General features: G+C 45.8%; 5 protein-coding genes across 8 annotated transcripts; 1 reads left to right on the top strand and 4 right to left on the bottom strand.

Annotated features, from left to right (window-relative positions):
• Nucleotides 1-1,615: 1,615 nt before the first annotated feature.
• On the bottom strand, nucleotides 1,616-2,369 carry LOC120659312 (protein PELPK2-like). The gene has a single exon (XM_039937394.1). The coding sequence runs from the start codon at nucleotides 2,292-2,294 to the stop codon at nucleotides 1,884-1,886; it is 411 nt and encodes a 136-aa protein (XP_039793328.1). The 5' UTR covers nucleotides 2,295-2,369; the 3' UTR covers nucleotides 1,616-1,883.
• Nucleotides 2,370-5,428: 3,059 nt separating this feature from the next.
• LOC120659311 (RNA-binding protein 12-like) lies at nucleotides 5,429-6,452 on the bottom strand. Of its 2 annotated transcripts, XM_039937393.1 has the most exons (2): nucleotides 5,834-6,452; nucleotides 5,429-5,800 (listed from the first exon to the last, which is right to left on the bottom strand). In XM_039937393.1, exons 1-2 carry the CDS (start codon nucleotides 6,164-6,166, stop codon nucleotides 5,696-5,698), a joined length of 438 nt encoding a protein of 145 aa, XP_039793327.1. In that variant the 5' UTR covers nucleotides 6,167-6,452; the 3' UTR covers nucleotides 5,429-5,695. The 2 variants fall into 2 exon arrangements, with proteins under 2 accessions (XP_039793327.1, XP_039793326.1); XM_039937392.1 differs by having other exon boundaries at nucleotides 5,429-6,446.
• A 1,599-nt stretch (nucleotides 6,453-8,051) lies between these two features.
• On the bottom strand, nucleotides 8,052-11,922 carry LOC120659310 (vegetative cell wall protein gp1-like). The gene has a single exon (XM_039937391.1). The coding sequence runs from the start codon at nucleotides 8,846-8,848 to the stop codon at nucleotides 8,363-8,365; it is 486 nt and encodes a 161-aa protein (XP_039793325.1). The 5' UTR covers nucleotides 8,849-11,922; the 3' UTR covers nucleotides 8,052-8,362.
• Nucleotides 11,923-13,927: 2,005 nt separating this feature from the next.
• LOC120659309 (reticulon-like protein B8) lies at nucleotides 13,928-15,751 on the bottom strand. 3 transcript variants are annotated; one of them, XM_039937387.1, is made up of 4 exons: nucleotides 15,549-15,751; nucleotides 14,600-15,100; nucleotides 14,407-14,476; nucleotides 13,928-14,298 (listed from the first exon to the last, which is right to left on the bottom strand). In XM_039937387.1, the coding sequence occupies exons 2-4, from the start codon at nucleotides 15,083-15,085 to the stop codon at nucleotides 14,141-14,143; spliced, it is 714 nt and encodes a 237-aa protein (XP_039793321.1). In that variant the 5' UTR covers nucleotides 15,086-15,100; nucleotides 15,549-15,751; the 3' UTR covers nucleotides 13,928-14,140. The 3 variants fall into 3 exon arrangements, with proteins under 3 accessions (XP_039793321.1, XP_039793324.1, XP_039793323.1); XM_039937390.1 differs by lacking the exon at nucleotides 15,549-15,751 and adding an exon at nucleotides 15,187-15,524; XM_039937389.1 differs by lacking the exon at nucleotides 15,549-15,751 and adding an exon at nucleotides 15,270-15,524.
• A 2,095-nt stretch (nucleotides 15,752-17,846) lies between these two features.
• LOC120659307 (calphotin-like) lies at nucleotides 17,847-20,412 on the top strand. Its single transcript, XM_039937385.1, has one exon. It carries the CDS (start codon nucleotides 18,666-18,668, stop codon nucleotides 20,214-20,216), a length of 1,551 nt encoding a protein of 516 aa, XP_039793319.1. The 5' UTR covers nucleotides 17,847-18,665; the 3' UTR covers nucleotides 20,217-20,412.
• Nucleotides 20,413-20,435: the final 23 nt, after the last annotated feature.

Here is a 20,435-nt window from a genome sequence, read left to right as displayed (position 1 = left end):
GGTGAGTGCACATGTGGGCTGGTCGCGCCGGGGAGCGGCCTGGCGCGTCTCCGGTGATGCCTCGCTTCATGGCGATGTCGGGGTGGGTTGCGCGCGGAGAGATTTGGTGGCTATGGCGGAGGTAGGGGAGAGAAGGGGTTTGATTTTGGTGGCGATTGGGGAAGGCGGCAGGCAGCAGATTTTGAAGGCCGCGAGTTAGTTATGGGGTGAGAGGAGGGTGGGGCCCATCGAGTGGCGAGGCGGTTACGGGTGGCACTAGACCTCGCTCGCTTCAGGTGGCGCAAGCTCACGCTGCCGCAGAGGAAGGAGGCATGGAGAGGTGGAAGCTTCGTCGTCAGAGCAGCAGCCCCGGGCTTCGAGTGTGAGGCAGAGCGAGGGAGGAGGCCTCGACGACGAGCTAGCGGTAGCAAACGAGGGAATAGCGCTTGCGGTTGCCGGAGCCGAGCACGCCAAAGACGAGGCGAGGAGCCCCTCGGGGAGGTCGGCGGTGCGGTCCTCTCCGCCGATGGCCTCGGCGGCAGAGGCGAGCAGCTGCAGTGCCGTCGTCGCTGTGAGGGCCGACGAAGGGGGCGGGGTGGGGGCAGGGGCTTGCGGCAGCTCGGACATGGAGGGGCGCGTGCCCTTGGGGGTGCCAGCGCCGGATCTGCCGAGGAAGAAGACAGGGGAATGGGAGAGGACAAAGGAGGCGTGGGTGGATGGGGCGGTGGGGAATGGTGAACGGGGACCGTTCCAATTAAATGATCTATTAGATGCTGGACGGTCACAACCTCCGTTCCAATCGATAAAAATACGGCTGGCTGCAGACAAGTCATTACCAAAGAGTAGCTTGGGTGTTTGGTGTCAATTTGCCGGTATGCATGCAGCAGCCTCTCATCAATTTAAGTTGGGATGGTGAAGACTTTTTTCTTGTTCCCGAGAAATTAGTTTCCCGCTGAGCTTATATATAGGGAAAGTCCACTTTACACCCTCAACTATCGCATAAGTCTGGTTTTCAATCTTTAACTACAAAACCGGATAACATACACCATCTAACTGTCAAAACCGTGCAAATTTGGACCTTGGGGTGGTTTCCAAGGTGGTTTTGTATTTTGTGAGAATTAACAATATTCAAATTTAAACTAAAAAACTCATAAATAATTCATTTTGGATCAAAAAATACGAATTAGACTTGATTTTTAGATCTAATTAGAATTTTTTAACTTTTTTTAAAAAATACAAAACCACCTTGAAAACCATCCAAGGTCCAAATTTGTCCGGTTTTGATAATTGGATGGCCTATGTTATCCGATTTTGTAGTTGAAGGTTGAAAATCGAACTTCTGCGTAGTTCGAAAGTGTAATTTGGACTTATGTAACATATGCCATCCAATTATCAAAACCGGACAAATTACTTATGAATGGTCTTTGTTATCCGGTTTTGTAATTAAGTGTTGAAAATCGAACTTTTGTGATAGTTCGAGGGTCTTTTCCCTATTAACATCTCTTTGGATTTAATCCCCAGTCATAGGAGCATGCTATTTAGGCATTTCTATGCCAACATATTTTCTTTTAGAGAAGACAGGTTGTACATGACTTCTAAAACTATGTGTTTTTTTTTTGCGAGAACTAAAACTAAGTTTGTTGAATGAGAACGGATTTTATTTTATTTGCTTTACAGGGTGAAAATTCAGTCCATGAACTACAAAGAAGATATGAATATTAGTACAGTACGAGTGTGAAACACAAATGACCAAATCGAACCCATATTTATATAGCGGAGCACTCTGTAATCTGTATACATATGAGAAATCAATGACACAACCCAATACCTCTCCAACACAATCAGACATCTCCAAATGGCAGGAACTCCACGCATGGACTGTCCTCATGCATTCTTGATTTCGGTTATGCCGAAGGTGGCGGCGCCAAGAATGGCACCGGCACGCCGGGGATGGATGGCATCGGCGGCAGCGTCACCTTGGGGACGGAGGGCATCGGTGGCAGGGTGACCTTAGGAACGGCGGGCATCGGAGGCAGCGTCGCCTTCGGCACGGCGGGAACGGCCGGCATGGGTGGCATCGCCGCGTTCGGCACGGCAGGCACCGCGGGGATCGGCGGCGGGAGGGTCGCCGCGGGGACCACCGGCACGGCTGGCATGGGTGGCAAGGCGACCGCAGGCACGGTGGGCACGGCGGCGGGCGCAGCCGCCGCCGGAGTCGTGACGTCGTCCGCGCGGCGGCGCGCGGCGTCGCTCGTGCTGCTGAGCATGAGCGCCATGGCGAGCGCCGTGGCGAAGAGAACCGAGGCGGAGGCCATGGGTGATCTCGATGTGCTCACGGCAGGTCACTAGCTGCAGGAAGTAGAGCTAGAAAATCTGAATCTGTTTGCTGGGGATGCAGAGACCATGGGTCAATCCATGCCAATTTATAGGCCATGTATCCTTCAAATCGGTCGTCGCAGATGAGCTTCTGGTTACCTTCCGATCCATGTCACGACGGTTGGTCGGTGTTGGTGAAATGGGAGATGCGGCGCTCGAGGTGGATACCGGCCGGTTACACATTTTTCTCTGGTTAGCTCACCTCTCCTGCGCGGCACTAAGAGCAATGCTTATGGTTGCGCCAGCAAGCGGGCGAGAAGAGGAGCCAGATCAGCTCGGACGGGTGAGGCAGTGGAGGTGGGACCCGCTGTCTTTATTACTTTCTGTGCAATCGGAGCAAAACTAACCAATCGGAGCCCAGTGTTCCTGCGGAGTAAATGAACTCGCCCACTTCTGACCGGTGTTTCGCGAGACGCCCGCGCGGCATTCTCTCTCCTTTTCTCTCTCTGCCAGCGGTGATTCAGCCCGCTCCGCGCCCACTGCTATACTTGCTCTAAGCTGATCTGCACATATAGCTGGTTAGTTTCTGAACTCTGACCACACCAGAAGAAGAATTTTATACGGCCACACGGGTCCTATTGTTAACCGTTAGGTAGGACAACAGTCAACATGAATTTGTTCAGTTAAAAAAGGCATCAGGTTGAGGCCATGTACTTGTCCTCTCCCCTGCCTGCAAGCTTGCTTATGACAAGATAAAAAAGAGGGAAATGCGTAAGCAAAACCAGTGCAAATTGGTGGTGGCTCCTCGGCCACCAATGATCTTTTTGTTGTGCTTCCGACTTCCAAGATTGTTGTACAGTGTGGGGTGACGATGAGGGTGGATACCGGCCCGTTGGGTGCTTCTTCTCTTGTTAGCTCGGACACTACAAAGACCATTCTCGGCGACGAGAACATAATCTAATGTCGCAAGAAAAAAAGGCTGCTGACATGAGTTTGCATGCAAACAAAAAAGATTAAAAAACCTAGAAATCACAAACCGAGCGTCTAAATTCAGTTCTGATTGCTCCTTTGCGTTTCTTTATGACAGAATCCTCATAGCCAGACCACATCTGACTATGTTTTGAGTTTTTGATGAAAAAGGAGCTAGAATATTTCTTTGTGGGGCTGGAATATTTTTTATGTGAAGCTGGAATAATTATTCAAGCTACACAATCAAATTATTCCATCTTGACAATCCAATTGTTCTGGTTAGAAAATCATCTAAATATATTCAAATGTGCACAACTGTGTAATAATGGAACTTAGATTTGGATGTTTGGTTTAAAAGATATGATGTTTTTTATGTTTGTATGTATGCTGCCAATCAATTACTTTTTTCATTATACAATAATAGCCTATCAACCCATGCTCCTGCACAGGCTAATTAGAATTAATATAAAAATAAGACTCATAACTAATAATTATAATTATTTATCTCACGTTCTTTTTCATCTATTAAATTCTAACACATACTATAAAAATACATATTTATGATTATCTAGTTTCAATATATTTTATTTTGCATCACACCTCCATGTGTGTTTGATATATATTTAATTGAATCATTTGTTTGTTGGTATTCTTGAAGGACAGGCGTGGCGCAGTGCTTAAGTCACCCCACTTGTGCCAAGAGGTCCTGGGTTCCAAGCAGCCTCTCTGCAAATTATTGCAGGGGTAAGGCTTGCCTCATATAATCCTTCCCCAGAACCCCACCTTGCGTGGGAGCTTCCAACACTGGGTCTGTTCTTTTATTTGTTTGTTGGTATTCTTATCTCTTCATTATACATAAATACATGGTGACACATATCTAGGGTAGTATTTTTATATAAATAATAACATATGTAATACCCAAATAATGATAGAAATAGTAATTTAGAATTTTATATTAGTGCACATTAATATTTTTTATAATTATATAATTTAGATTCAGATTTAGATGTTACTTTAATTTTAATAATAACATAATTGGATACTTTATATGCAAATTTAGTGATTATTTGTATTATTTTTATAATAGTATAGATGAGTAATTTACATGAAGATTATGGGTACTTTACATATTTTTTATAATATTAGAGGTGGGCAATTTAAATACATATTTAGGGAGGTTATTTTAGTCTATTTTTATAATAGCAGAGGTGGGTAATTTATTAGGAAAGAAAACAGATTCAATGACTATTATGATTAGAGTTGTCGGATTGATGGTCCGATGTTTCTTATTTTTGTGAGAATTTCTAGAATTTCTCTATTTTTTAGAGTGTCCACTTAGGATCCTAGGTGGCTTCATGTAAAGTCTCGAAAGTAACCTCCAATTAGTAATAGTAAGATTTTTAGAATGCGCAGCAATCTAGCTCGGCTCGCTACACTCACGAATCAGCATCCTGTCAGACCCAGGTCAACCAGAACCCAACCAACCAAGGTATGGACCTAAGGGCTTCTCCAGTGTCGGTTCGAATCCTCGAGGAGAGAGATGACCACGTACGCAAAAATGAAGAATCGACTCTTACACCAAAAGAGTTGTGGGCCCTATGTATAAAACAAAAAAATCACAAACTCTTCTCTCTCCTCCATGAGTGGACGGCAGAAGGCTTGACGAGTGGGCCAATCAATTCTTTATTGCTCAGGAGTCGACACTCAGTTACGATTTGACTCTTCTCTCTCTCCTCTATGAGTCGGCTTCTCCAACGGTGAGGGTTCGCTTTATGCCTGCCACATCCATCCGTGATTCGGCCACTGGAGAAGCTCTAACTCAACCAGAAATACTAGTCTGATGGATAAGGATTGCCCCACTTTATATGTTGTACCCTCCAACCATCAATTTTCGATGTAGGACTAAATTTAAAAAACATGATGGCTATGAGTCGCAGCAGCAACCAGGAACCATACCCCATTTTTTGTTCCAATATAGTTTTTTCATAGAAAACATGCTACACATGCCTTCTAAAACCAAGTATGTTGTTTTTTCTTTTGCGTGGACTAAAACTTGTTTAATGGGAGTGAATATTTTTATTTACTTTTCCCTGTGTGAAACACATTGAAACGTTCCGATCTAAACCAAACAAACCACATAGGTAACCAAGCAACATAACAGAAGGACACAAGGCTTAAGCTTCAATCATATTATTGAACACATAAACAAAAATGACCTGATGGAACCCATATACATATACATAGCCAAGCATGAACAAAGTCGTAATGAATGGCAAAACCCGGGAACTCTCCAACTAGCTAATACATGGATATACAGAACCACGCCGCATCAAACGGAAAGGAAATTGAATACTCGACCCATCACTCAACAATCAGACATCGGCAAATGACATACACTTCTTCACAGATGCACACTGGGCGCATGCTTTGATCATGCCGAAGGAGGCGGCGCCAAGAATGGCATCGGCACGCCGGGGACGGAGGGCATCGGCGGCAGCGTCACCTTGGGGGCGGCGGGCATCGGTGGCAGGGCGACCTTAGGCACGGCGGGCATCGGAGGCAGCGTCACCTTCGGCACGGGTGGTGGCAAGGTCGCCGCGGGGACCGCCGGCACTGCTGGCATGGGTGGCAGGGTCGCGGCGGGGACGGCAGGAACCTGGGGAACCGGTGGCACGGTGGCCGCTGGCACCGTCGGCACGGTGGGCATCGGTGGCAGAGCGACCGCGGGCACGGTCGTTGGCACTGGCGGCTTCGGCACGGCAGGAATGCCCTCCGGGACGGCCGCCGGAGCAGCTGCCGGTGCCGTGTCCGCGAGGCGCCGCGCGGCGTGGCTGGTGGTGCTGCCGGCGAGCAGGAGCGCCATGACGAGCGCCGTGGCGAAGACAGCTGAGCCGGAAGCCATGGCTGATCTTGATGAGCTTGCTGCAGCAGGTTACTGCTCCTAGCTCCTAGAGAGGCTGCTGCAAGATCAAGAACTAGTTAAAAACTGAAGCTTTTTTGCTCACCGGTGATGCAGAGACATGGTGATGCATGTCAATTTATAGGCCGCATCTTGTCTAAATTGGTCGCCAGCCATGTGCTTTCGGTTGCCTTCCAAGGCGAGAATTTGGTGAGGGGAGGTGTGGCGATCCAGGTGGTGTACCGGCCGGTTACATCCTTCTTCCCTGGTTAGCTCACCCTCTGCACATCCGGTAGGTTAGTTTCTGAACTATGATTACGTTTTTTTTAAAAAAAAATGAAACTATGATTGCGTCAGCAGCAGAACTTTATATATACGGCCAGAGTCCTCTCCTTATCCGTTAGGTGGAACAACAGTCAACAAGAATTTCTCGGAAGGCTTCAGGTTAGTTGTGGAAAAAAGGCGTCAGATTCAGGTGGAAGCTTAGGCAGTTTGCCCTCTCCCCTGCTCACCACAACTTTTATGTGTTTGTGACTAGTCAAAAGGACAAGTACATGCTCATGCTCTACATACAATTGGATTACAAAACTCCATTAGACCATCATAACCAGGTGATCTGTCTCATTATTTGTTGGCAACTAGTAAGCAAGGATCACTGATGTAATCCATTAAATCTCCTGGCTGTAAAGGAGCTATACAACTGGATTTTATGTATTTCAGTATGGTTGTAAAGGAGGAGTCTTACAATGGAATCTTATTATTGCAAAGTTCCTATGAAACTCATGTATGTGTGAATTTTGTAGCACGGTGGCAACAAGGTTTTCAATTTCATTTTCCATTTTTTTTACCCATCATCAGAGAAATCAGCAGAATTCATTTCTATTCAGTCACAAAAAAAATATTTTTTTGATGGTTTAATTTCTGTAAAGCTGACTAGGAAAGCTACAAGTATTAACAATAATGGCCTATAGCTCAATTGTTTGCTGTTTATTCTCAAGAAAGAGTTCCCTGGCACCTCTCTCACATGAGGAAGGAGATTCGAACCCATATTGTGCTACAAGCTGCAAGACCTAAACTATATAACACAAATAAATTTCAAGCTTAAAAAAATTATTTATTTCGCTTCGCTCACCAGTGAGAATCATGAAATTTCTCTAAATTTTAAATCTGGGTGTGGGGCTTCCATGCACCCTTTATTTTACATTTTCACACCATGCATGAATGAAACCTGCAGGTAGATATTGCTTATTTTGTAAGGTGACCATTTATTTTGTGATGATTTTCTGACCGCTTGAGATTTTCCCTTTTAAACCTTGTTGAGCTGTTGGAAATAATGGTGTCGGCTTGTGAGGAAAATGTAAGAGAGGCTGATGCCATCACCTATGATGTCCATGGCACTATATCCACTGTGTTTGCATGTAATGCAGGAAAACATTGGACACTGTATAAGACATTTTCAGCATCAAGAAATTATCCTTTCTTAGAAATCGGGGTGCACACGGGCAATTTTTTGGGCTCCTGGATATCGAGACAAGAAACCCTAAAACACATAAATAGATGTATAATGTATGCATCTATTTATGTGATGCGTCCATTTTTCTCAAACCATTCTAAAAAAAGTGATAATGTATTCATGTATGGTGCCCGTGCCCCCATCGATTTCCTTAATCTTATTGACGAGTTCTGTTGTGTGGCTCTATTGACGGTGAAAGATAAGACAGCTAATAGTTTTTTTCGTGATCATGGGTGAGCATGTTTTTCATTAAGAGGGATCAATGTGGCTTTAATTTTCTTGATCAGTGTGGCTTTAATATGCTTCTAAATAAACATGTTGGATGAGAATGATTTTTATTTTTTTTCTTTTGCAGGGAGGAATTCAGTCTATGAATTGTCAAGAAGATATGAGTAGTTCCATTATACAATGAAACACAATGAGACCAAATTGAACCCAATATACAGAAACACGAGATTGCTGAGCACACCCTGTATACAAAGTACAATGACAGAACCCAAGACTCCTGCAACTAATACATACACACATATAGAACCACACAAATCAAATGGAAGCCAAGAAAGAAACCCAGCCAATCTGTTCATGAAAGTACAGCATCATTCCCAGCAAATACTCGATCCAGCGACGACGCAACAATCAGACATCGGCAAATGACGGCAGCGTGTCCACACATGAACAGTGCTTGATTACGCCGAGGGAGGCGGCGCCAAGAACGGCATCGGCACGCCGCTGGGGATCGAGGGCATCGGCGGCAAGGTAACCTTGGGGACGGCGGGCACGGGAGGCAGCGTCACCTTCGGCACGGCGGGAACGGCCGGAATCGGGGGCAATGCCGCGTTCGGCACCGCTGGTACCGGCGGGAGGGTCGCCGCGGGGACCGCCGGCACTGCTGGTACGGGTGGCAAGGTCGCCGCCGGCACTTGGGGAACTGGTGGCACGGTGACCGCTGGCACCTTGGGTACCGCGGGCATCGGTGGCAGGGCGACCGCGGGCACGGTTGGCACTGTTGGCACCGGCGGCTTCGGCACGGCAGGAATGCCTGGGACGGCGGCAGGAGGAGCAGCGGCCGGGGTCGTGTCGGCGAGATGGCGCGCGGCACGGCTCGTGCTGCTGCTCGCGAGCATGAGCGCCATGACGAGCGCCGTGGCGAAGACAACCGAGGAGGATGCCATGGGTGCTCCTGGTGTGCTCACCGGTTGCTAGCGCTACAAAGCAAGAGGGCTTAAGCTGCTTTGTTTACTTCGATGCAAAGACATGGGTCCTTGCCGGGAAATTTATAGCTTCAGAAGCTGAGCCCTACTTGGCTACTAACTACGTACGTGGCATTGGTTGTTGGCCTTCCGAATCCGAAGCATGGGCGGCCATGGCTGCTAGGTGCTAGCTTCGCTGTGTTTGGTTGATCAGCTCACCTTCTTGTTGCTGAAACCACTTTGCCTGACGGGAGCTATAATCTATTGAACAGCTGCGTTTTCGGGTGATCTGACTCTGCTTGACAAGCTGTGGCAGGCAGGTTTTGCAACTGCACAAGTACAACAACGATGGACGCAAAGAGTTTATACTTTTGTTTAGTCTAGTATAAGTGTGCTTGCTTGCTTTCTCAACTGCCTTAGCCACTTCACGCTGTACGGAGTCGATGACTTCCCCACGTAATAAGCTCTGTTCTGCTGATCGTCTTGACGTAAGACGAAATTCGGAAATCAGTGTGTGGGCCCATATGATTGGTTGCTTGGGATCAACAGAGAACCTAATCAAACTTAAGCACCATATATATGAATTTAATCGTTATACCCTCAAAGAAAAGAAAACTTCTTAGAAATATGTCTGAGACTCAGTTCAGTTTGAAGTTGTAAATCTATAAGACCTGCCAATATAACATAGGATAAAAATATTACTTTTTGTATTTAAACGCAAGAGAAACCTCTAAATTATTTCTTTCTTCTTGTGAGAAATAGTTATAAGGCTGCTCATCTTCAACGTAGTATTTGTTTTTTTTTCTTTCTCTTTTCTTTGAGCTTTAAGATCTATAACCCCCATGTACATACTCTGCATTTTTTATTATTATACAGAAAAAATTAGCCCAGGGCCTCCCCTGCTGATCGGTTCAGAAAAAACATAGTACTCGTTTTCAGTTTTGGCCATGATGAATATATTTAATTTTTTTTTGTATTTCCATGATTCGGTTAGGTTCTAAGCAAATCTATCTTAAATGGAGTACATCATCGCTATTATTCTTGTTATAATTTTACTAAATTGTTTAGAAAATACTTATAAATATTGAAATATGTTTGCATTTCAAACAAAAAACTCGCAAAATAAAGATTGCTACTTATATCTAAATGAGTCGATAAAATCTAATGGAATAATCATCCTTGTTTATTTGCGCTAAAACAGTCATGAACATATCAAAATTCTCTTAAATAAGTACATAGTTAATTGAATCAACATCGATTGCCACAAATCTTTCTAGCTGATGATCCTAGAGAAAAATTGTTTCAGCAATGCTAAAAGAGAATGATTTAATCCACAAAAAGATTACCAGAGTGTCCTAGGGAAATGCTATACATTTTTAGATCAGTTGTTTCCTTGAAGATCATTTTACTAATATGTAGTTTTGGACCCCATGTCAAAAGTGTCAAGGCCTAGACTTAGCTAAATCTAAGTTTTATTTGATTTAATTTGTTGTATGGCAAAAGTTTTTCCCCTGTGTATTAAAAAGCAGAAGGAGGTCCCAGAACTAACTAAGCACAACGACTTTCAGGTGAAAAGATACCCCCCCCCCCCCCCCACACACACATACGCACAGGCACACTCTCTTACCTTAACATTAAACCCAAACAGCAGAAGGGCAACAACAATTCAAGGTTAATCTCTCTTTATTGGTACGGTAATGGTGTAATACACAACTCCTGACCTCGAGAAAATTTACATTAATCCATACATTAAGCGTGAAACCCCTGTACATCAGTTATCCTGATCTTTTTACTGTAATTAACGGTATATGACCCCCACATTAGCTGCACTACGTACATGCTGGCCGTCAGAAGTAGAAGCAAGGCCTAAGTTTAGCTAAGTTTTATTTGATTTTAATTTTTTGTACGCCACAATTATTTTAGTTTGTGTATTAAAAAGCAGAAGGAAGGCCCAGAACTAATTAAACACAACTTCAAGATGAGAAGATACTTTTTGAGTTAAGATTGAATATCTTGTTCAAGAATACTACAACACAAGTTCATCATTTAACATGAATTCTTTGTGGTACACATTCAGCCATATCCAGTTATACTTAACCTTCTCCGATCCCTATTCCCCGGCCATGATCTGCAAACGTTAGTCAATTAAGTCCTAAGATTCCATTCATATATAAATCCATATATCAGATGATGTTAAATGCATCCCCCCGCCCTCCCCAACCCACACACGTTGGGGCGGATTGAACGGTGGCTCGGGGGAGCCCCCCTATCGGCCTAATGCCCATGGATCCCCTAAGCCCCAACCAATTTTTTGACATGAATTAAGGAGAGGAAGAAGAAAAGAGGTACGAGAAGAAAAAAAAAAGAGGGAGGATGGAGCCCTCACTTATTTTCTAGGCTACGTCCGCCACTGCACAGACACGCTCTCTTACTTTAAAATTAAACCCAAACCAATGTAGAAGGGCAACAATCATTAAAGGTTAATCATAAACTTCTATCTTTATCGGTAATGGTATAATACAACTCCTGACCTCGTGCACACTTACATGAATCCATTAATAAGCGTGCACATCAGTTATCCTGATTTTTTACTGCAATTACCGGTACACGACCCCCTCATTAGCTGCACTACGGCCATGCATTTACGGGAGTACAACAATTATTGTTGGTAATAAGTAAAATCGAGCTCGAGCTAGCTAAGCAAGCTATTACGGTAGTAAAATTATTATCTCGCGGAGCCATGAAATATACAGCACCTCGAGATAAACCTCAGCAAATTACTATCTCGTCAGTTAATTAAGCAGCCGGAGCCACGTCGAGGTCGTCGTCGTCGTCGTCGCCGGTGCCGCCGCAGCCCTTGTGGCTGCCCTCCATGTCCATGGGCAGCGCCCACACAAAGCGACCGTACTGATCATCGGACCTGGCCACAGCCATGCCTCGCTCTCACCCTCTCGACCTCGAGCAAGCACTGAAGCAGGCAAGCAGCAGAAAGGAGAGTGTGGAGCTCACTGGTGTGGAAGCTAGCTAGCTAGGTTCGTTGCTCTGGAGGGTTTGGTGAGCAGGTGGTGCTATTTATAGCCATTGCTGATGCCTGCCCTGCTCTCCCCGGCGCCCGTGTTGCCACGTCGCGGAGATCGACCGAGTTCGTGGTTCAGATCGAAGCTCTGAGCTTTATTTCTTCGCAGAATACTATGGAGCTGCTTGCAGGCTAGCTCGGTTAATCTTCAGGAATAAAGATCTTATTGTATCTGGGGAGATGGTTGAAAGATGATGACATATATTATCTCCTCTATCTCAAATTATTAGTCATTTTAGCTTTTATAAATTCGTAAACTTTATTATGAATCTAGATATAATATATATTAGATGCATAGTAAAAATTAGAAATCTCTAAAAGTCAAAATGACTAATAATTTACTCCCTAGAATGGAGGGAGTATATACATGATGGGCTTACAATCGACTGGCCACGCCCTGGTTCGATCAGCTTTGCACAAGGCCGGCAGCCGACAGATCTGTGTGTGTAAAGCTAGGAGCACAGATACCCTGGCCCTGCTTGGCCGTTATGCCTTCCAAGACGTGCACCTCGTGATCCGACGTGGCTTCACGGCGTTGGATTGTCTGTGCCAGCTAGTAGTTGTTAATAGTTGAGTTTTCACTTGGAGGAGATAGCGATAGCTAGTCCATCAGTACTAAACTGTTGTGCGAGTGGCCACTAATAACCCCCCGGTATAGCTCGTTTCAAGCTTCAGCCTGTAGATTGTGAGCTAGTTGCAGCTTGCAGATTGTAAAACTTTTCTATCCGGCCATCATGGGCCAAATATAATGGAATGATTTCAGGTGGGGGATCCCCCCGTTGACCCTTTAAAAAAATCGTTGTACCTACATTATAATCTACGTACAGTCTACAAGCTGCAACAAAACCCACAATCTACCAGCTGAAACAAACAAGGGCTTAGACGTTAACCCAATACAATAGTACCTTTAATATATAAAAAGTAGCGAAGGGTTTATCTCCCTCCTGTTCGCTTCTCTTCGAGTAGTGTTGATGAATCCATCCCTGCTAGTCTACTACTACTCCTTCTGTTTTCAATTATTAGTCATTTTGTTTTTTCTATATGTAGATGCGTAGCGAAGTGTATGAATCTAGAAAAAACCAAAACGACTAATAATTCTGAAAGGATGGAGCATAGTACAGTTTAGGCTCGAGGACGTTATACATATTATTACATGACATATATTGTGTATAATTATTGGCTCCCCGATCCTATCGACGCGCGTGGGACGTGCACTTACTTTAATCATCAGCTGATCGTGACCTAGCTAGTAGTTAACTCCTAATAAGGCATGCATCTTGGAAAGGTTCATCGCCTAGCTAGCTAGGTAACCTTCTTAGCTTATCATTATCTCATCAGGGTTAGATGATGCTTTATATCCCTAAATTATTCAAATGCCCTTTCAGAGTTACTACCAACGTAGAGTATCATGTTGCACGTGCGCGACCGTAAGTGCCAAGATTTAGCGACAGGTTAATGAAGCAGCATGCATGTGTAATATAGCAGCCAGAGGTAGAGCGCAGGCATTGCACTTGCACAGGGGATCAGGGCCTCGTGGCGCCGGGGGCCACCGTCCGACGTGGCGCCGGGGCCCCACCGGTGCTCATGGCGGGCGGCCGCCGGGCACGGTCTCGCCACGTGGTGGCGCCCCGACATGCACGTTCCCTCCTCATCCCCCCATGCATGCCGCCCGCGCGCGCCATGGGGGACGCGACAGGACAGGAAAGGACCCACGGGCCGACCACGGGCACTCTCTCTCTCTATGGGCTGGGCTGCGCGCATCCTGTTTGATAGCCCACGGACATTGATTGATGGGCCGTTGCCGGGCTGCTGAATTGTTCCTTCTCTTCTTGGCACTCCCTGAAAGCAAGTCATTTGGAGTGCAGTATGCTGACATCCCTCCCCAGAAAAATTTGTTTTTTTTATGGAACCCAGAACCAGAAAATGTTGTTGAAATTTAAAATCCAGATAATTGCATTTTGACGTGGCTACAGATCCCAAGAAAAAAAAAGATGAACCGTCTGAACCTCGTTTAATGTGCTGTTCGAAGCTACTAAGCATTATTTGCATTACACAAGAATGGTAGTTCTTTCAGCACTGTACAGGACACCGAGTTGGCAGAAATAAACGGAGACACCCGCTGTTCAGGCAATCGCAGCTGATTGCATACACGCAATGAGGCTAACTATGTACACAAGCAGCAGCCAGCAGAGATCGAACTAGTCGCTCTTCCTGGCCTTCCCTTTGCTGAAGACGCCCTTGCTGCCGAGCTTCTGGTACTGGTTCTGGAGCAGGCCCAGCATGTTGCACAGGAACTCGTCCACCTGGTCCTGGTACTTCTCGTACAGCACCGGCAGTGTGTGCGCGCACACGAACCCTGAAACCATCGGGAGCACAACTGGCCATCGTCAATCTTCAGACTCAAACTGTCAGAGACAAGGTGAAGCGAGATCATGGCGGGCTCCATGCTGCAATGCTTCATTACCGATGTAGATGACCGTCAGCAGGTTGCAGAAGCTCCCGACGACGGCGACCACGAAGAACACGGCGATCGCCTGAAAGAGAAACGGATGGAGGGGGGTAAGCTAGCCCTGCACGGTCTGATGCTGCAAACGCTCTTAGTGAAGGAATGCAGCAGGCACGTTCAGTTGAGCCGGCCACTTGGATGGATCGCTTACAATGAGGAACCGCCTCAGGTCTCGCCCGCAGGAGATGTCCTGGAGCGCGCCGAGGGCCCGGTTCACCTGCGCGCCGGCGGCCCTGCCGGCGTCCGCGAACAGCTCCTCCGGCACCTCGAGGCGGGGCACGTTCGAGGCGAGGGCAGACCAGGCGAGCTGCACGGCCATGCCGAGCACGAGCGCGAAGCTGGCGATGGTGAGCAGGTGGTAGTCGAGCCACTCGAAGAAGACCCAGGCCAGCGTCGCCACGCCCAGCACGCTCGACGAGATCTTCTTGTTCCGCCACAGCAGCACGTCGGCGGACTTCCCGCCGCCCAGGACGTGGTGGACGGACTTCTTGCCGCCCAACAGCTTCCGGGCCTGGTCGGAGATGGAGCCCTCGCCGTCGTCGAACCTGACAGACTTCTTGCTCGGGAGGTTCTCGGCGATGGCGTCCATGATGTTGCTCATCATTTCCCCCGCCGCGTTCTCTGAACGCTCCGCCATCTTTTCTTCAGTGTCCTGATCGATTGATTCAGCAGATAGATAGTATTTCAGTATAGATTCAGAGCCATAGATCAGATGAGGTCTATGTTAATTCAGACCACCTCATCTCTGCTTCTACATGTTAATTATCTGGATGAGGACAGGCCAAAAAGCATTGCTGAAACCATTAAAAAAAAGAGCTCACAACTGCCACTGGATGGAGTGACTAATTCATCAAGAAATTGGATAGAGCTCAGACAGTCACAGCGTATAATCTCGACACTAGCTTAATTAACCATCTGAACCTTGAACAGCTCAGCCTGCCTTTCCGTCCAGATACACCAAGGAATAACTCTACTTTATTCATGTGGAAAGGTAACGGAAAGCAAGATGCTACGGCTGCGCAGACAGCAACCAAGCAAAAACAGAGAGAGAGAAAAAAAGGCTATAATACAAATTGAGCGGATAAAATAGATGAAGTTACCTTGGAGTGTTTGATCTTCCGGGAGGATCAATCAGGCAAGCTGCTAGCTATCGGAGATTGTTCAATGGCGAGATGGATAGAAGCTGATTAGAGAAGGATGGGGAAAGGTTGGTGATTGCCTGGTTGGTTGGGGGAAGAAGCAATTCATCGAAAGGGACAGTGGGCCCTGGGACCTGCTACCCTGATTGGGCTGTGTGTGTGGGCTGGGCTGAGCCAAGGAAAAAAATTTCGACCGGTAAATCCGGTTTACCGGAAAATTTACCGTTACCGGTAGTGTCCGAGAAATGGATTTCGGTGATATTTCGCATTTACCGGTTTCAAATTTGAAAATTTCAAAAAAATTTATATAAAATAGAGTAAAAATCTGATAAAAAACTAGACATTTTTATGAGCATTTTGGACTAACATTTTTTGAAATCTAACCTCATATGTTGTGTAAAAAAAATAGACCCATACGACGGTGAGGATGATGGTAGCTCTATCTCTGTCAGTTCCACCTACAGCTACCCGTCGGCACCCACCTTTGTGTGGCCACCACAACCACATCCGATGACTGTCCCTCCGCGTCCTCTATATGGATATCCTCATATGTACTGTCAAGGATACCTCCCATATGGATTTCCTCACATGTACTATCAGGAATATCCCCCAAAGCAAGATCATAGAGATGACGAATGAGTACCCATGTATGTAGGTAACACATCTTATTTTCTCACTTGCATTCATTTCGTTTGCATCTTCTCATCCATTTTATTTATTCCATTCTATAGGATTCGACATTACAATGTGAGTCATCAACAATTTCCGGTCGGTCGTAAGGTTTTCCTGTTGGAAAACACCGAAATAAAAATTTTAGAGTATATTTTGTGTTAAGTATTTGAGACTTGTATTATTTGAACCTATAAATTGTGTTAACAAGTTGAACCTATATTTTATTGCATTTGGATTGTGGTTTGTATTGATACACATATGTTTTACGTCAAATCTATTAATATTTGCTTTGTAAGAAAATCATTATGCATATTGAACTATTATATATAAGAATTAGATATAATTCTCTAAAAATATTCCACTTCTCTTAACACAATTTGTTATTTTCTATCGTGGTCAACATTTTTCGGTCCATACGCAGCGAATTCCACCGAAATTACAACGGAATTCGGTCGAAAAATCCGAAATTCGATGATTTCAAATTTGAATTGGTTTACCGATCGGTAAATCCGGTAAATCGGCGGTTTTCGGTAACTTACCGTTACCGGTGAGGACCGGTAAATCACTTACCGCCGGTAAGTTTTTCCCTGGGCTGAGCACAGGGTAGCCACACATTTCAGAAGCGCTGGGCCATGCATGCCAGCGATATTTTTCTTCTCTCTGCTGCACTCCGCCACATGCTATACCGACCCAGTTTTAAAGGCGGGAAAGGGTCTAAACAAATTAATATATAGATACTATAAAGACCAGGATAGGGGATCGATTTTATTTTTTAAGAAAGTCACCAGAAAAGTGTCTGGTATCTGATTTATGTCAAGAAAAATAGTTGGTGGTACAAAAAGACATAAAGAAAATAAAATTACATCAAAGGATTCTCTAGTTATCTTCCTTGAACTGTTTGTTGTCTACCGAAGCTTCAAAAATGTACTGAAAAAAGAGGAGCAGTTTTCTTAATCTGTTGAAGACTTGAAGTTGCTCTAAAAAAGTAAGGAAACATATTTATTTGTGCTAAGAGCATGATTGGACTATAAACTTGTCCAACTATATCACTTGCTTTGATAATGTATTTTAATATTGTAGGTCTGTCTCCTCTCCTAAACATGACTTCGGATGTCATATGGGTCCCTATATATTCAGAATATTTTCATATTTCATTTGGTAATTCAAGGTGCACATGTCTATATTTAAGCTGTATTTGTAAGAAAATAAGTTTATCAACTTAGTATACGTGCTATATTATGCAATGTAATAATTAATACATTGAACCTTTCAAATGATCGAGATGTAATTATTAAAGTTAAGTATCATTGGGTACACACATTTAATTTTACAAAATTAAGTTAGATATAGCAAAATCACATTAAATTTTTTTAAGTTTTTTAATATATTGATACATTCATTTTAAAAAGTTCAGTGGGATGAGTAGATGACACCTAAAGTCAAATTTGATAGGTCACATCTACACCCTCCGTCCCAAAAAAAAATAAGGGTGGGTTTAGATCCCAAAATTTTACACCAAAAAATATCACATCGAATATTTGGACACATGCATGAAGTATTAAATAAAATTTATTTGTAAAATTTTTTGCACGGATGGGTTGTAAATCGTGAGATGAATCTAATGAGCCTACTTAATCCATGATTTTGCAACAGTGATGCTACACTAATCATCTGCTAATTAGAAATTAATCATGAATTAATTAGGCTCATTACATTTGCCTCGCGATTTACAATCCATCCATGCAAAAAGTTGTAAATAGACTTTATCTAATACTCCAAATTAGTAAGATTTCCTTTCAAATTTTTTTGGCAAAGTGAGCTAAACACACCCTAAGTCATGCTAGAAATTTTATGACGAATTAACAAGAAGGTAAAATGCCCATGTTTACCTCTATTTACTTCTCATATTTGGCACTAGTTGATTCTTTCATGCACATGCACTTTCTAAATAGGGTAAGATGATTTATTTTTTGGAACAAATTTTAAATCCTAGAATGACTTGTTTTTTGGATGGAGGAGTATAGTTTAAGAATATATGGATCTAATTCACATGCGTGTGCATCACTCATGTGAATTCCGAATCACATAAATCCCTGAAGTAAGGTCTGCATTTTCTGAACTTTCTATTCTTGGCATATAAGGAGATGGCTACTATTGTTGTAGATTACTAGATGGTTGGATAATGTATAGGAACTACCCAAAAAACGGACCTGCCATACTTAGCATGATGAGTTGCACTGCTTGTTGTATTCTTTATGTCCGGTTGCCATTCTGCACCTTGCCAAATTTAGCTTCGACGTCTTATTTTAGATTCCTATATATATCTTCACCAGTCTGTCATGTTTTGTTTGCAGCCCTCCATTTTGTAGGGTTTGGAATCTTCGATTCCACAGGAAAGCCACGACGATGAGGTCTCTCTTCTACGTGACTTTCCTGGCCATTTTGTCTGTCGACCTACTTCCTTGTGCATCCTCACGCCTCCTCCTAGCAGCTGAAGGGCCAAATGGCCGTCCAACAGCTCCTGCACCGGCTCCTGTTTCTCCTGCCGGAGTGCCGGAGATTGTTCCAGCTAACCCACCGGCGAACACGCCCGCCACCCTGCCGGCCAATGTTCCGACGCCAGCTCCTCCCGCCGGGGTGCCGAAGATCATTACGACCAACCTGCCGACGAGAAACATGCCTGCTAACCTGCGTGTGAAGACGCAAGCCAATCTCCCGAGGAAGAAGGTGCCCACCAAATGCCCGAAGAAGGCTCCGGCTAACCGGCATGTGAAGAAGCGAGCCAAACACCCGAGGAAGGTGCCGGCCAATCTGCCAGTCAACGTCCCGTCACCGGTTCCTCCGGCCAGAGCGCCGAAGATCATTCCGACCAATCTGCCGGAGATCATTCCGGCCAACCGGCCGGCGAACAGGCCCGCCAACCTGCATGTGAAGACGCCGGGCAATCTCCCAAGGAAGGTGCGCGCCAATGTATCGGTCAACGTCGTTCCGGCATCGGTTCCTCCCGCCGGAGTGCCGAAGATCATTCCGACCAACCTGCCGGAGATCATTCCGGCCAACTTGCCGACGAACATGCCCGCCAGCCTGCACGTGAAGACGCCAGCCAACATCTCGGAGGCCATTATTCCTGCCAACTTGCCGGCCAATGTTATAGCACCGGCGCCAGTTCCTCCTACTGGAGTGCCGCCGGAGATCATTCAGGCCAACCTGACGACGAACATACCTGCCAATCTGCAGGTGAACACGACGACAACAAACTTCCCAGGAAACATGCCCGTCAACAATACGGCGCCGGTGCCGGTTTCGACAAACATTACAGTGCCGGTGCCGGTTTCTCCCGCCGGAGTGCCGGAGATCATTCCGGCGAACATTTTGGCCAACGTGTCGGTGAACATGCCGGCCAACCTCCCGGGGAACATGCCTGCCAATAACGTTCCGGCCAACGTTCCACCGGATGTGGTGTCAAGAATCCCACCGGACTTGCTGGCCAAGCTTCCGGCCAACGTCCCACCGGGCTTGCTGGCCAGCATCCCGCCGGAGACGCTGGCCAACATCGAGGCGTCCAAGGGCCAGCTGCAGACCAGCGAGCTCCTGGCCGCCCTGCCGGCGGTGAAGGGCCAAGTGCCGGCGAAACTGCTGCCGGAGGTGCTGGCCAAGCTCCCGGAGCTGCAGAACCACCTGCCGGCCAACATCACGCCGGAGATGGTGGCCGGCCTCGCCGCGATGCAGCAGCAGCAGGGTCAGTGGCACCCCGGGGCGCCCGGGAGCGCGGCGGCCGCCGACATCCCGCAGCTCCCCAAGATGCCGGACTTCTCCGGGCTAGCGGACATCTCGTTCCCGCCGATGCCGTCGGGGCCCAAGATGCCGCAGCTGCCGCACGACATGTCGCTGTTTGGGTACGACGTCCCCATCCCCAAGTTCATCAGCAAGATGGTCGATGACGCCGAGAAAAACTGAGGACAAGAAAGCTCTGTTCGATGCCAATGCATGCTTCTAGGATGTCACCTATAGATGTGCCCAAGTTTCGCCGTGCTGACAATGTGATCATTTTGACAATCTTTCGGTTTGGCTGCCGTCTGGCTGGCAGGAAAGTTGTACTTTGATGGACTGTACTCTTGTCATGTATATATAATCTTTGCTCATTTCTAAACCATATGCAGCTTACATTACAATGGC

The sequence above is a fragment of the Panicum virgatum genome, chromosome 2N, assembly GCF_016808335.1.
Source record: "Panicum virgatum strain AP13 chromosome 2N, P.virgatum_v5, whole genome shotgun sequence".
Taxonomy (NCBI): domain Eukaryota; kingdom Viridiplantae; phylum Streptophyta; class Magnoliopsida; order Poales; family Poaceae; genus Panicum; species Panicum virgatum.
The sequence above is the reverse complement of the archived record's forward strand: the minus strand, read 5'-3'. Positions and strand labels throughout refer to the sequence as shown.

What these genes read in the sequence shown, in the direction of transcription:
- LOC120659307 (XM_039937385.1), top strand. Translation starts at nt 18,666, where the DNA reads ATGAGGTCTCTCTTCTACGTGACTTTCCTGGCCATTTTGTCTGTCGAC.
- LOC120659312 (XM_039937394.1), bottom strand. Translation starts at nt 2,294, where the DNA reads ATGGCCTCCGCCTCGGTTCTCTTCGCCACGGCGCTCGCCATGGCGCTC.
- LOC120659309 (XM_039937387.1), bottom strand. Translation starts at nt 15,085, where the DNA reads ATGGCGGAGCGTTCAGAGAACGCGGCGGGGGAAATGATGAGCAACATC. An exon ending in ACCTGAGGCGGTTCCTCATT is followed by an intron (nt 14,477 to 14,599) that starts GTAAGCGATCCA and finishes TTTCTCTTTCAG; the next exon opens with GCGATCGCCGTGTTCTTCGT. An exon ending in GCTGACGGTCATCTACATCG is followed by an intron (nt 14,299 to 14,406) that starts GTAATGAAGCAT and finishes CGATGGTTTCAG; the next exon opens with GGTTCGTGTGCGCGCACACA.
- LOC120659311 (XM_039937392.1), bottom strand. Translation starts at nt 6,166, where the DNA reads ATGGCTTCCGGCTCAGCTGTCTTCGCCACGGCGCTCGTCATGGCGCTC.
- LOC120659310 (XM_039937391.1), bottom strand. Translation starts at nt 8,848, where the DNA reads ATGGCATCCTCCTCGGTTGTCTTCGCCACGGCGCTCGTCATGGCGCTC.